Source organism: Cervus canadensis, chromosome 6 (genome assembly GCF_019320065.1).
Source record: "Cervus canadensis isolate Bull #8, Minnesota chromosome 6, ASM1932006v1, whole genome shotgun sequence".
In the NCBI taxonomy this organism is placed as follows: Eukaryota; Metazoa; Chordata; class Mammalia; order Artiodactyla; family Cervidae; genus Cervus; species Cervus canadensis.
This window is the reverse complement of record NC_057391.1, coordinates 80,955,953-80,968,922: the sequence shown is the minus strand read 5'-3', so window position 1 is coordinate 80,968,922 and position 12,970 is coordinate 80,955,953. Positions and strand designations below refer to the sequence as shown.

The 12,970-nt window shown below is 41.1% G+C and overlaps 1 protein-coding gene across 1 annotated transcript in view; it reads left to right on the top strand.

Annotated features, from left to right (window-relative positions):
- The window catches only part of NEK9 (NIMA related kinase 9), a 41,225-nt gene extending 29,084 nt beyond the window's left edge, over positions 1-12,141 (top strand). The window contains exons 17-22 of the mRNA XM_043472579.1: positions 449-619; positions 1,365-1,424; positions 4,033-4,238; positions 5,322-5,483; positions 7,828-8,037; positions 9,538-12,141. Coding sequence (XP_043328514.1) covers positions 449-619; positions 1,365-1,424; positions 4,033-4,238; positions 5,322-5,483; positions 7,828-8,037; positions 9,538-9,660 — 932 coding nt within the window. The 3' untranslated portion in view covers positions 9,661-12,141. The remainder of the gene's footprint in view (positions 1-448; positions 620-1,364; positions 1,425-4,032; positions 4,239-5,321; positions 5,484-7,827; positions 8,038-9,537) is intronic.
- Positions 12,142-12,970: the final 829 nt, after the last annotated feature.

Here is a 12,970-nt window from a genome sequence, read left to right as displayed (position 1 = left end):
TCTCTGACTACACTATCTAAAGAAATGATACTCCACTGTTATGGTTTATTTCCACTTTTCTTTATTGTTGATCTTCCTGCAAAGCACTTAATACTACCTAAAGTAATTAATCAGTCTCTCCCTACTGGAAGGTCAGTTTCACAAGGGCAGCGACTTTGCTTTGTTCACTGCTGTCTTCCCAGGACCTCAAGCAGTGCCTGTCATGAAGTAGATGCCCAATAAATACTTGAATGGATGCCCAAAAATGTTGAATGAGTGAATGAATGAATGGCAGTATGTAGAAGCGATGGTCATTTTTACGTCGGTGGCATCAGAAATTGTTTAGGCTTTATACAAGGGAATAAACGGGGGCGAAAAATCTTTTTAGCTCTAGAACATAAAGGTGGGGAATCCAAAAGAGTTGGGAGGCCAGTGTTCTGTTCAACTTTCTGCTATTTTTTTTTTATAGATAATCACATTTTTGCCTGGGGCAATGGTGGTAATGGTCGCTTGGCAATGACACCCACAGAGAGACCCCACGGCTCAGATATCTGCACTTCATGGCCTCGGCCCATCTTTGGATCTTTGCATCACGTCCCAGACTTGTCTTGCCGAGGCTGGCACACCATTCTCATTGTTGGTAAGGGTTCCACTTGTTGGTTAGGATGGCTTTGACAGAGGATAGACCCACACCTAAGTTACTGAGGGTCACGCTCTTGCAAACAAAAGTGTCCTAAAGAAAAGAAGCTACTTCTGTAATCTAACAGTGATCAGGTGGTAGGAACAGAACATTGTTATTTCCTGAGCTTTGTCACTTGCTATCTCATGAAAACTTTGGGCTCTGCCCCCTTAACATAGAATTTGTTACTTCTGGTCCTCCACTAATTAGTTTACCTGTAATCATGCTTTTGTGAGAAACATTCAGTACACCTTTAAAAAGAAACTAAACCATAACTGTTTTCTGCATAAAGATTCCTTTGTTATGAACTAAATTATAAAGGCCTGTGTAAAGGTCTACAAGTTCATTGTTTTAGGTCAGTGGTTCTCAACCTTGGCTGCACATTAGAATCCCTTGAGTTTTTAGAAATCCCATTGTCCTGACCAATTAGATCGGAACCTCTGGGTTGGGACTAGGCATTGCTACTTTCTAAAGCTTCCCAGCTAATTCCAAAGAATAATTAAGGTGGAGAATTGCTGCTTCACACAGTGATTATAGTCAGAGTTGCTAGTGGTGCTTGGCTTCTAATACTTATATCTAAAATAGTAGTTAGTTGTCTGGTGTGAGAGAGAGCAGTTTTCTCCTAGATTGAGTCCCTGTCCAAGTCTTGTCACTTCTCCTGCCTCTGGCTGCAAACAATGCTTACCTACTGAATATTTTTCCTCAGAGAAAGTATTGAATTCTAAGACCATCCGTTCCAATAGCAGTGGCTTATCCATCGGAACTGGTAAGTAGTGGTATCTCAGGTTCCAGTGGTTTTCTCAGGTGCGAGTCTTTGGGTTGAATTCCATGCAGTCTCCCCAAAAAAAGGAAATAGGAAATATCTTTGGGAAATGAGGAGCACAGTAATTAAGAGGGAAGAGCATATTTTGGTAGATTTCACAATAGATTATGACTTTTACTTTGTGGTCAGGGGGAGAGTACGTCTTTGCCACCACACATGTGGGAGTAATTATGTGGCTAGCCCAACACTGTAATGTGACTTATGTACTGTTCCTTTTCCTTAGAATGCTAGGGGCCATGTGTTCTGTCCACCCTTTACTTCTATGGTGTTCCCACGGGTGTTCTAATCTGTAGAAATAGTCCTTCAAAACAGGCCCTCAGAATTAAAAGTTGGCTTAACTTTCACTGTGGTCAGGAAAATCAGCCTGAAGGTCTCTAATACTTTTCCTTTGGCTGCTTTCTTCATGGTTCCCTTATTTAGGGCCTTCCTAGGAAACAATCTGTGTTCCTTTTGGTTTTCCATTTGCTAGAGTACCTATAGTCCTTGATGTCTCAAAACTGGATATTTTGTGGAATCAAAACAGATAAAGACCCAGAATGAAAGCAAATTAATCCTCCAAAAAGACAGCTGCAAATCTGATCCAGACTTGTTAAACTCTTGTTGACATAAACACGCATCATACCTATTATTAGTTTTCTTTAGTAACTCATTGCTGAGCATCTGTTTGTCCATATTAATATCTGTTACAAATGATAAAGTATCTTTTTGCTAAACACAGCTGTTCTGTTACAGCTTTATTTTACTGGAACAGTATTTAAAGGAAAAACATAAGATTAAAAGCACATGTCCGTTATCTGGAAGATGTAAACTCCGTAAGAGCAGGGGTTTTTGTCTTTTTTCTTCAATAATTTTATCCACATTGCCTAGAAGAGTGCCTTGCAAGTGGTATTATAATTAGTCAGTAAGTGTTTGTTGATTGAATGTGTTACAGCCATCCAGTGGAATATTATATGTGTTAAAATGAACAACATCCACACATATTTCCATAATGTGAAATGTAGAAAGCAAGTTACAGCAGTCTACATGCCTTTTTATAAAGTTTAAATACAAACAGAATAAATAATATATTGTATAAGGACACATAAGTGTGTGATAAAGTTTTTTTTTTTCTCAAGAAGAAATAAAAAATACAAAATTAATCAGAGTAGTTATATCTAGGTGGGATGCCAGAGAAGGAAGGAATTCACAAGGTAGATAGAGCAATATCCTTGTTCAGTCCTGTCCTGTAACTCTTTCTGCAGCAGTGGGAATGTTCTGTATCTGTGCTGTCCAGTGTAATAGCCACCAGTCACATGTGGCTGCCAAGCGCTTAAAAAGTGGCTCTTGTGACTGAAGAACTGAATTTTTAATCCTGTTTAAATTTAAATAACAAAATATGGCTAATAGCTACCATATTGGAAAGTAATTGTACTTTCACATAGTAGATTCATATATGTTTATTTTGTTAGGCATCAAAACTTACACATGTTAGAAATAGTCTTATGTATATGTCAATGGTAATATAACTTTTACTTTTTGTAATATACTTTTTTTAAAGCCATTAAGACAAAAAAGCAAGCTTCAGAGATTATTTTGGCGTCCACAGTTCTGCCGCTTTCATACGAGCACAGTGTGGCACCGTGCAGTCCTCAAACCAAGTTAGCTGGCCGTCATGAATAAATAATCCTTTACATTTAACTTTAGAAGATACCGTGCAGTTCTTTTTTTTTGTTGTTTTTTGGCAAATTTCTTAGTTATATTTTTCTTTGGCCCATTTGAAAATTCAGTTTCATTTCCTGTCTGTGCATCAGCTCATCTTCATTAAAGGTAACTTGGAATCTGCTGCATGACATGAAAGAACCAGCCATCGCAGTTTTTGTGTTTGTGTTTGTTGTTATTGTGCTTAGTTGCTAAGTTGTGTCCAACTCTTCTGCAATCCCAGGGACTATAACCTGCCAGGCTCCTCTATCCTTGGGATTTCCCAGGCAAGAATACTAGAATGGGCTGTCATTTCCTTCTCTAGGGGATCTTCCTGACACGTTCTTTACTACTGAGCCACCTGGGAAGCCCTCATATTTTTTAAATTCTTGCAGATAGTCATTAAAGAATTTGATGAATTTAATGGTTGAGGACTTCTCTATTCAATTGTTTTCCCAGAAAAGGAATTAATGGTGAGTTTATCTGGCAACTTTAAGAGGTGTTTGGCTCAAATGTGAAAAATCTTTTGTATTCAATATATAAGATGAACCTCTATGGAGGATGTTGGAGTCTGAACATTTAAGGTGTGGATGCAGTGGTTGGGGTCAGTATTCAGTAATCCTGTAGAACACTGATAATCTGCTGAACATAAATACAAGCAAGTTTGGAAAGTAGAAGTGAATACTGTCATAAAGGTCCTGATGCACAATACCTTGTGTAAAAAACTAGAAATTTAGTCCTAGGTATCTGACTTACACCGTTGCTGTTCCACTTCACACAACTCTAGGAAGCTCTCCAGGGCTTGGTGGGGCTGTCAGCTTGTAAATATTGCTGCATAGCAAAGCTCTCTATTTCTGTGCTGTGTATCTGTCAGTGGTTCAGAGCTCCAGCCCAGGAGGTGGCAGCGGTGGCGGAAGAGAAGAAGAGGACAGTCAGCAGGAATCTGAAACTCCTGATCCAAGTGGAGGCTTCCGAGGAACAATGGAAGCAGACCGAGGCATGGAAGGTCTCGTCAGTCCCACCGAGGCCATGCGGATCAGCAGTGGGGCCAGCAGCTCCTGTCCTGGCTGGCTTCGAAAGGTAGTTCCTTTGGTGACAGGAACTCTGTAGGGACTAGAAGGATCTCTGTTTCCCATGTCCTGCTCAAGTGCTTTGCAGCAGGCATCTAGGGTTCTGATTTCTACCTGAGCCGAAATCATCAAATCTCTAATCCTTTTTCTTCCTGACAAGAAAAGATAAGGTGGTCTCATACCTGTATTACTTAAGTGAATGGAAATTAATGTAACCTTCCTTGAAAGAAGTGTTTGTAATGCATGTGTGCAAAGATTAAACTTGTAGATTTTGTACTGTGGTTCGTAGAAGTAGGATATTGGGGTCGTTGGAATGCCTTACAGTAGAAAAATGCCTTAACAGTGGTTACCTGTGAGTGATGGAATTACTGGTGATTTTTATCATGTCCCTTTGCCTGTCTACATTTGCATATTTTCTACAGTCAATATTTATAGTTAAGGACTTCCACGGCAGTCCAGTGGTTGAGACTTTGCCTTCCAAAGCAGGGGGTACAAGTTCGATCCCTGACTAGGGAGTTAAGATCCCACATGCCTAGTGACAGAAATAGTATTGTAACAAATTCAGTGAAAAGACTTTACAAATGACATTAAAAATGACATTAAAAAAGAAAAGCTTCTTTAAAAAAATTATAATTAAGAGAAATTTTAAATTTTTTACCCCCCCCCAACAAAAAAGGGAACCTGTAAATGTAAAGCCCCCTCTGTAATAATATTAAACTTGATAGCTACTTAGGAATGTGAATGAAAGAAGCGGCACACAGTTCTGTCTAAACCTTTAGCAGCCTGGCAGTTAGCCTCACTGCCATCACCTTAGAGCTTCCCAACTTACTGAATAGCCTTTGTTGACTGAATGTGTTGAGGCATCACACTGAGTATCAAAAAGTGTTCTTGAATTTGAATTCCCTTCACTATCAGCTCCTCAGAGGAAGGACTGGCAGGATGTTGACTGACAGGGCAAACTGTGTTATAACCACAACTGTCCTGCTCCACTAGAGGGTGCCAATGACACGTCAGAGTGAAAGCTATAGCAGGGAAGAAATTTGGACGAAAGTGAATGGCTCAGAACTGATAAGGTTCTTTCTCTCATACATAGGAGCTGGAAAATGCAGAATTCATCCCTATGCCTGACAGCCCATCTCCCCTAAGTGCAGCTTTTTCAGAATCTGAGAAAGATACTCTGCCGTATGACGAGCTACAAGGACTCAAGATGGCTTCCGAAGAGCCTTTGGAACACAAGCCCCCAGCAGGAGCCTGGGTAACTGAGCTTTTGCCTTAAAGTCAAGACTAGATAAACAGTGGCTGTAAGCTCCGCCCCATTCTCCTGGCCTTCCTGTCTCCCCTTCTAGCTTCATTGTTTCCCAGCTGCCCAGCATCAATTCACACTATCTGTTCAGTAGTGCTTAAAGCCTCTATGCAAGGCTAAACTGACCTCTGTGGAAAGTATTTACCCTTTCGTATTTCTGACAGGTCCACACCTTTCGATACCAGATGATTGTCTTTCTTTTCTCTCTGCCTTCAGTTGAGTTCAGTTCAGTCGCTCAGTCTTGTCCGACTCTTTGCAACTCCATGGACTGCAGCATGCCAGGCTTCCCTGTCCGTCACCAACTCCCGGAGCTTGCTCAAACTCATGTCCATAGAGTCAGTGATGCCATCCAACCATCTCATCCTCTGTCATCCCCTTCTCCTCCTGCCTTCAATCTTTCCCAGCATCAGGGTCTTTTCAAATGAGTCAGTTCTTCGCATCATGTGGCCAAAGTATTCACCAAAATATTTCAGCTTCAGCATCAGTCCTTCCAATGAAAATTCAGGACTGATTTTCTTTAGGATGGACTGGTTGGATTTCCTTGCAGTCCAAGGGACTCTCAAGAGTCTTCTCCAACACCACAGTTCAAAAGCATCAATTCTTCAGTGCTCAGCTTTCTTTATAGTCCAACTCTCACATCCATACATGAGTACTGGAAAAAACATAGCCTTAACTAGATGGACCTTTGTTGGCAAAGAATGTCTCTGCTTTTTAACATGCTGTCTAGGTTGGTCATAGCTTTTCTTCCAAGGAGCAAGTGTCTTTTCATTTCATGGCTGCAGTCACCATCTGCAGTGATTTGGGAACCCCCCAAAATAAGGTCTCTCACTGTTTCCATTGTTTCCCCATCTATTTGCCATGAAGTGATAGGTCCAGGTGCCGTCACTTTAGTTCTCTGAATGTTGAGTTTTAAGCCAACTTTTTCACTCTCCTCTTTCACGTTCATCAAGAGGCTCTTTAGTTCTTTGCTTTCTGCCGTAAGGCTGGTGTCATCTGCATATCTGAGGTTATTGATATTTCTCCTGGCAGTCTTGATTCCAGCTTGCACTTCATCCAGCTCAGCGTTTCTCATGATGTACTCTGCACATAAGTTAAACAAGCAGGGTGACAATATACAGCCTTGGAGTACTCTTTTCCTGATTTGGAACCAGTCTGTTGTTCCATGTCCAGTTCTAACTGTTGCTTCTTGACCTGCATACAGATTTCTCAAGAGGCAGGTCAGGTGGTCTGGTATTCCCATCTTTTTAAGACTTTTCCACAGTTTGTTGTGATCCACACAGTCAAAGGCTTTGGAGTAGTCAGTAGAGCAGAAGTAGATGTTTTTCTCTCTGCCTTAGAAATTCCAAAATTCAAGTCCAGTCTTTCATGACACTGTGAGCGTAGATTGGAGTTTTAAGTATAATAAATAATACTTTTAGTCTATTGGGAGAGCAATGCATTTATCCCCAATTTTGGTAGAAATCAAATTGTGGTAACTGTCTCAATAAAACTGTAAACTGGGGATCATCAAACTTTTTCTAAAGGACTGCATAGTAATTATTTTAGGCTCTGCAGACCATGTAGTCTCTTGTAACCACTCAACACTGACATTGTAGCACAAAAGCAGCCAAAAGTAACGCCTAATGAATGGGCATGTTTATGTTCCAATAAAACTTTATTTACAAAAACAGGCTGTAGGTTGGATTTGGCCATGGCTATTATTTGTTGACCCTTTTTTAAAAGTACAGTAGAAGAAGGGAGAAAAATCCAGGCTAGCATAATTGAAAAGCTTCCCAGAAGAGGACATAAAGCCTTTGAAACTTCAAGGTAAACATTTTTATTCCACTGTCAGTTAGCAGTCTTGAATTGTTTTGGTGATGCAGCTTATTGAACACCTCTTAAATCTCTTCTCAAGTATGATCCACTATATTTCATGAATATTGACCCTTTGAATCATGGTGTCCTCACTGTGATCATACTTGTTCCAAACCAAATTGTATATTCTCCCACAACTTTAAATTGGTAAGATATCAGTGACTTTAAATTATTTCACAGAGTCCTCCAAAACAGACGATTTTTCTTTTAGCTTACCATAATGCAACTGAGGCACTGAGAGCTCCCTTGCTCTGTGATGTTAAAACCAGCTTCTACAGTAATCCCAGAAGTTTTCTGTTTCTCTTACATTGACTTCATGTGTGTGTGTTTTTTCTTATTACTTTAAAAGTAAAATCTGGTAGCACATAGAAGGGACATTGGATTAGGGAGCTGTAGCATACGGGCAGAACCTCCTATGACCCTTTTTCTCCTGTCTCCCTAGCCACCTCGGCTGACTCCTGCAGGAACATGTGCTGGGAAGGGAACACCCGTGGCTCCTACCTGTGCATGCAGTTCTCTGCAGGTGGAGGTTGAGAGGTTGCAGGGTCTGGTGTTGAAGTGTCTGGCTGAACAGCAGAAGTTACAACAAGAAAATCTTCAGATTTTTACCCAGCTACAGAAGCTGAACAGTAAATTAGAAGGAGGGCAGCAGGTGAGAGCATTAAAAGAATAATTCAATTTCTAATTTTGTTTTGAAGAATCACAGAAACAAAACACCAGTCACTGAAATAGACTTACTTCTTTGCAAGTACTTATTTTTTGACAGTGTAATTTTTGTAATTAATCCCAGAAGCTCGGTCTGTCTTTAGGCACCTGGATTGAATCATCTCATCACCTAACTCCGTTGTCTTTTTGTTACCTTTGTTTTTTCCTTTACTTATTATGAAAAATCTTAAACATTGCAGTTCAGTGGACTCACGTACATCCACCATCTAGATTCAACAGTCGTTAATATGTTGCTGTGATTGTTTCAAATGTGTATATGTTTAAATATGTGTTGGTATTTATCTGTGTGTATTTGAAATAGGATTGTGTGTATATGTGTATATTTTTTTTCTTTTTCTTTAGCTAAACCATTTTCAAACAAATTATGCAAGTCATGACGTAGCTGCCCTAAATACTTCATTACATACATCCAAAAATAGACACTCATGCTTCTGGAGAACCATAGTACTATTATCACATTTAACAAAAATACTACTAGTATTCTTAATTTTCATCTAGTACTCAGTTGACACTCAAATTTTCCCAGATTTCCCACACACAAAAAAATGTTCTTTATAACTTTTTATCAGACCAGCAACCAGTTAAGAACCTCCTTTGACATTATGTTTCTTGTTTCTTTTATGTAGAACAATTCCCTGCATTACCACTCGTACCTCTGTTTTTAAAAAATTTTTCATGGCATTGGTTTGTTGAAGAAACAGGGTCAGTCATTTAACAGAATGTTCTACATTCTGGCTTTGTCTTATTTTCTTGAGATGTTACTTCACTTGTTCTTTTGTCACCTTGTCATTTCTGTAAACTATAAGTTAGACTTAAGGCTTGATTAGATTCAGGCTAAGCCTTTTTGGTAAAAAAACTTCACTGGTGTTGCTGCTAGCATCATTTTTAAAGGGTCATAGTATTGCTCTGTATAGAGTGAACTAGGATAGGGAAATACTGTGAACCATTGGCTTTTTCCTTTATCGGCTTTACACGTTTGCACAAATTAGTTTGTTTCTCTGAGCCCTTGTTTTCACCTGAAAGAAGAAAATAATACCACCTACCCTGTATGGTTGTTTTGAGGATTAAATGAAATAATGTCTGTGACGGTATTTTGGAAAGTAATATACACAGCTGAGGTAAGCATGAAGTGATTGACAGCGGTAGCAGGCAGGAGGACCGTTTTGCCTAGGGCTGTTAAGAGTTTTAAAACCAAAAATTCTGCATCCCAGAAAATCCTGCAGCCCTGGGCAAATTGCAACACTTGGTCACCCTACATGCAACAAGTGTCCAGGAGTGGCCTTTACATAAAGTCCTGTTATTCTGGTAGTATTATGGGCTCACGAAACTGTGGCTGCACATTCTTAAGGGGTTGGCATTGAAAATGTAGTCCTGAGCCGCCGTAACCAGGTGGCAGTTAACCTGGAACTGTGTTTTATCTGGACAGGTGGGGATGCATTCCAAAGGAACTCAGACAGCAAAGGAAGAGACGGAAGTGGATCCAAAGCCTGACTTAGATTCAGATTCCTGGTGTCTCCTGGGAACAGACTCCTGTAGACCCAGCCTCTAGTCTCCTGAGCCTGTCTAGCCTCCAGGAAACTAGGATCCAAAGACCTTCACAGCACACTTACTGAGCACAGAGAGCGCTTTCCTGGCTTCATTCACTTGCAGACAAGGAGCGCGAGGCGGAGGTTCTGAAGCACTTTCCATGTACACTTGGAGAGTAGCACTGCCTATTAGGATCTAGGAGTGGTTTTGTGTTGGAGAACGGAGGGCCCCATGGCCCTGGCTTTGTCCTCAGTGACTGCCATAGCAACAGCAGCTCTGTACCTCATCTGGTGATCCCACCTTTGGAGACACAATGCTCACGTTTATTTTGCTGCTAGCAGCTTATATCCCACTTATCATTTTCACCATTAATTGAAAGCTGCCTTGGGAATTCAGTGCCAGGCATTGCACCTCTGGGTGGAGGAGGTTAAAGTGTAAAGCTGGAGGGGGCTGGAACCAGGTATGGCCCATCCAGGGTCATCTGGAGAGTGGTGAAGTGTTGTAAGCCCTCTCAGGAGCCTTAGTCCAAGAAAGTATGTCTGGTGGAGTAAGTCTCCAGCTTGTTTTCAGAAAGTTGAATTACTTTGTGCAGCTGAATGCTTTAGGAGGAACAATGGGCTTAGATTGCTTTTCCTCTGAGAGTTGAGTGGAACTTGTTCAGTGAGGAGCAGAGAAAGAAGGGCAGGTCCCTCCTCGTCACACAGCAGGAGTGTCAGGGTGGGATTTCCTAGCTTTGGGAAAGCCTTCTGAGAGATGAGGCGTCTCGTAGAGAACTGAGTCCATGGGGCAGAGGGAATGGACTTTGGAGGAAACCATGAGGGGAGGTCCTCCTTAGCTGCCTCTGCTTGGTATCTTCGAGAGGACCTAGAGTGACTTGAGTCTTCTCCTCTGAGGAGGCTACTTGTGCCTCTACCTTCGTGGCTCTTAGGGTTCTAATCTTGACATCAGCAGCCCCAGCCACTCCCTTTCTGTATGTCTAGTCAGTATTTTTCCCCTTTTGGTGTTTTATCATATCAGTGAATCTGTATCATCTTTCCTACTTGAGTGGCCCAGAGCCAGCACCAAAACCTGGTAGTCCCTGAAGCCTGACAGAACAGGAGGAACCTACCAGTTTTTGAGAGGAATTTTGGCTGAGAGCTCCCTTCTGATCCCCGTGTCTTCATGTCATTGTAGACAGGAGCACGCCAGCTCTTCCAAAGAGAGCAAGTGTCCTAGAAACATTTGATGGTTTTACTTAAGGAGGCGAGCTTTGTTTCCAGCTCGCCTTTACATGAGCTGCCTTGATGACCGTCACATCCTACCTCCTTAGAAAGAGCTAAAATGATTTGTTTCATTTTCCCCAACCAACAAGTAAATGTTTGATATCTATTTAATATTTTGGAAGGACCTGTGCAATGGAAATTTTGCCATTTCCCTACGATTGGTGGTGTAAAGGCTGCTGCTCCAGGAAAACCCCACAGCTGGGGATGGGCAACTCTACTCAATGGGATCTTCTTTGGTTTGATATTCCCATTGTTTTCTCAATTCTGGGAAGCCTAGTACAATGGTACTAATGTAATCACTGAAGCCTTTTCTTAAAATAAGGGAAGGGGCCAACCCTGGATTAAAGTTACAAGTTCTGGGGACTTGGGGGGTTTGCAACAAACCCTAACAATGGGTTTTGGTTCATCATGTAAATGCAACTTTTTTTTTTTAAAGGACTGACTGGCCTTTCATGTTCCTGTATCCCTTATGCTCACCATCTCAGCAGGCCTGAGAGGCAGGGTCAGTTTGGGTGTTAATCATGAGTATTGGTTGTGCCATGGAACTGAGGGACATGGGCACGTTGCTGAGACTGTGGGTGAAGGAGCACTGAGGGAGGGTGGGAGCCCTGGCTCCGGAGCGGGAGTCGCTCTCCAGCAGTGGAACACTGGGGCCATCTGCTCTAGCATGTTCCCTTGGGAAGTCTTGGTTTGCTCTTAATCTGGATGAGAATCTAAGTTCTGTGCCTTAGAGACAATTTGCACTTTCCCAAATTGTGCCTGGGACAGCCACATGATTTTTCCCACCAAAAAGCTATGCAAACAGAAACCAGTTCATAGGTGGCAGCCATACATCAGATAAGAAGTGAAAGGTGAGGCAGCAGAAATGCCTTTAACTGGTTTTCTGTAGCTAATTTTAAATTGTGTCCTGTTTTTCTTCTTTATGTAGTGCTAGGTGTTTTAAGTTTTCCAGTAGTATTGCTTTTGCATTATAGTATAACCTGAGTTACTCCTTTGCTCTGACATTATTGCTGAAGAATTAGCTTATTGTTAGCCAGATGTTTGAAAGGTTGAGGGTGGAGTGGTTTGGCATTTCTGTTTTAAATAAACATTTCAACTCTCCATCAGTGCTATGCCTCAGTGAGCCTGCACATGGACCTTAGTCACTGGGGATCAAACACACAGACTCCAGGCCTTCGTGAATCTTTGATTCAGTGAGTCTTTATATAAATAAATAAATGCAAGGGGCATTTGCAAAGAAATAATCTTTGCTTCTTTCCAATTTGTTTTTCTTGGTAATAGAATCATTTTTGCTGCTACAACTTTCTTCCCCCAACCCCCAAACTTCTAAAATATAGTGCTTTAAAGCGCAGAAGGAAAAAAAACATGAGCCATTAAAAGACGAAGGGTGATGTCTTGTACTTATCTCCTCAGTCACAGTGGGCTTTTTCAAGTGATACTGCCAGTTTATGTTTATAAAACTGTTTTCCCTCAAGAAGGCTGAACTGTATTTGGTCTCTCTGACATAGCACAGCCAAGTTATAACTTCTCTTGGCTGAACACTTCACTAAAGTTAAAAGCAAGAACAGACCTAAACTCACATTTCATTTGATTTTGCCATATATTTGGAAACATTCATAATAGAACAACTCTGGTGCAAGGATGTATTGTAAATAAATTATTTCAAATGAGCATCCCTGGGCCTCCAAAGTAGTATTATTCATGATAGTGTCAGGGCAGAGTGGCTGTAGTCAGGACTGCAAAACGTGTTCCTTCCAGCCACAAAGCAAAAAATCATTTATCGCTGCAGTGATTAACCATAGAGATAATTTAGTGGTTCATGCTGATCATTAAATCTCACAGAATCATGAACATTAAGGAGGAACACACTATATCATTTCTCTGCTACCTCCTGTGTAGCTGTGAAAAGTGACAAATTGATGACCTACAGCAAATGTTGGCCAAAGGTGAGGTGTTGCATTCAACAGACTGCTGTTAATACTGTCTCAGCGTGTCTGCATATACTTTTCAACGAAGTGAGTCTTACTGTGAGATTTTTTTCCCATTGTTTAACCTTTTGAACTTTAAAAA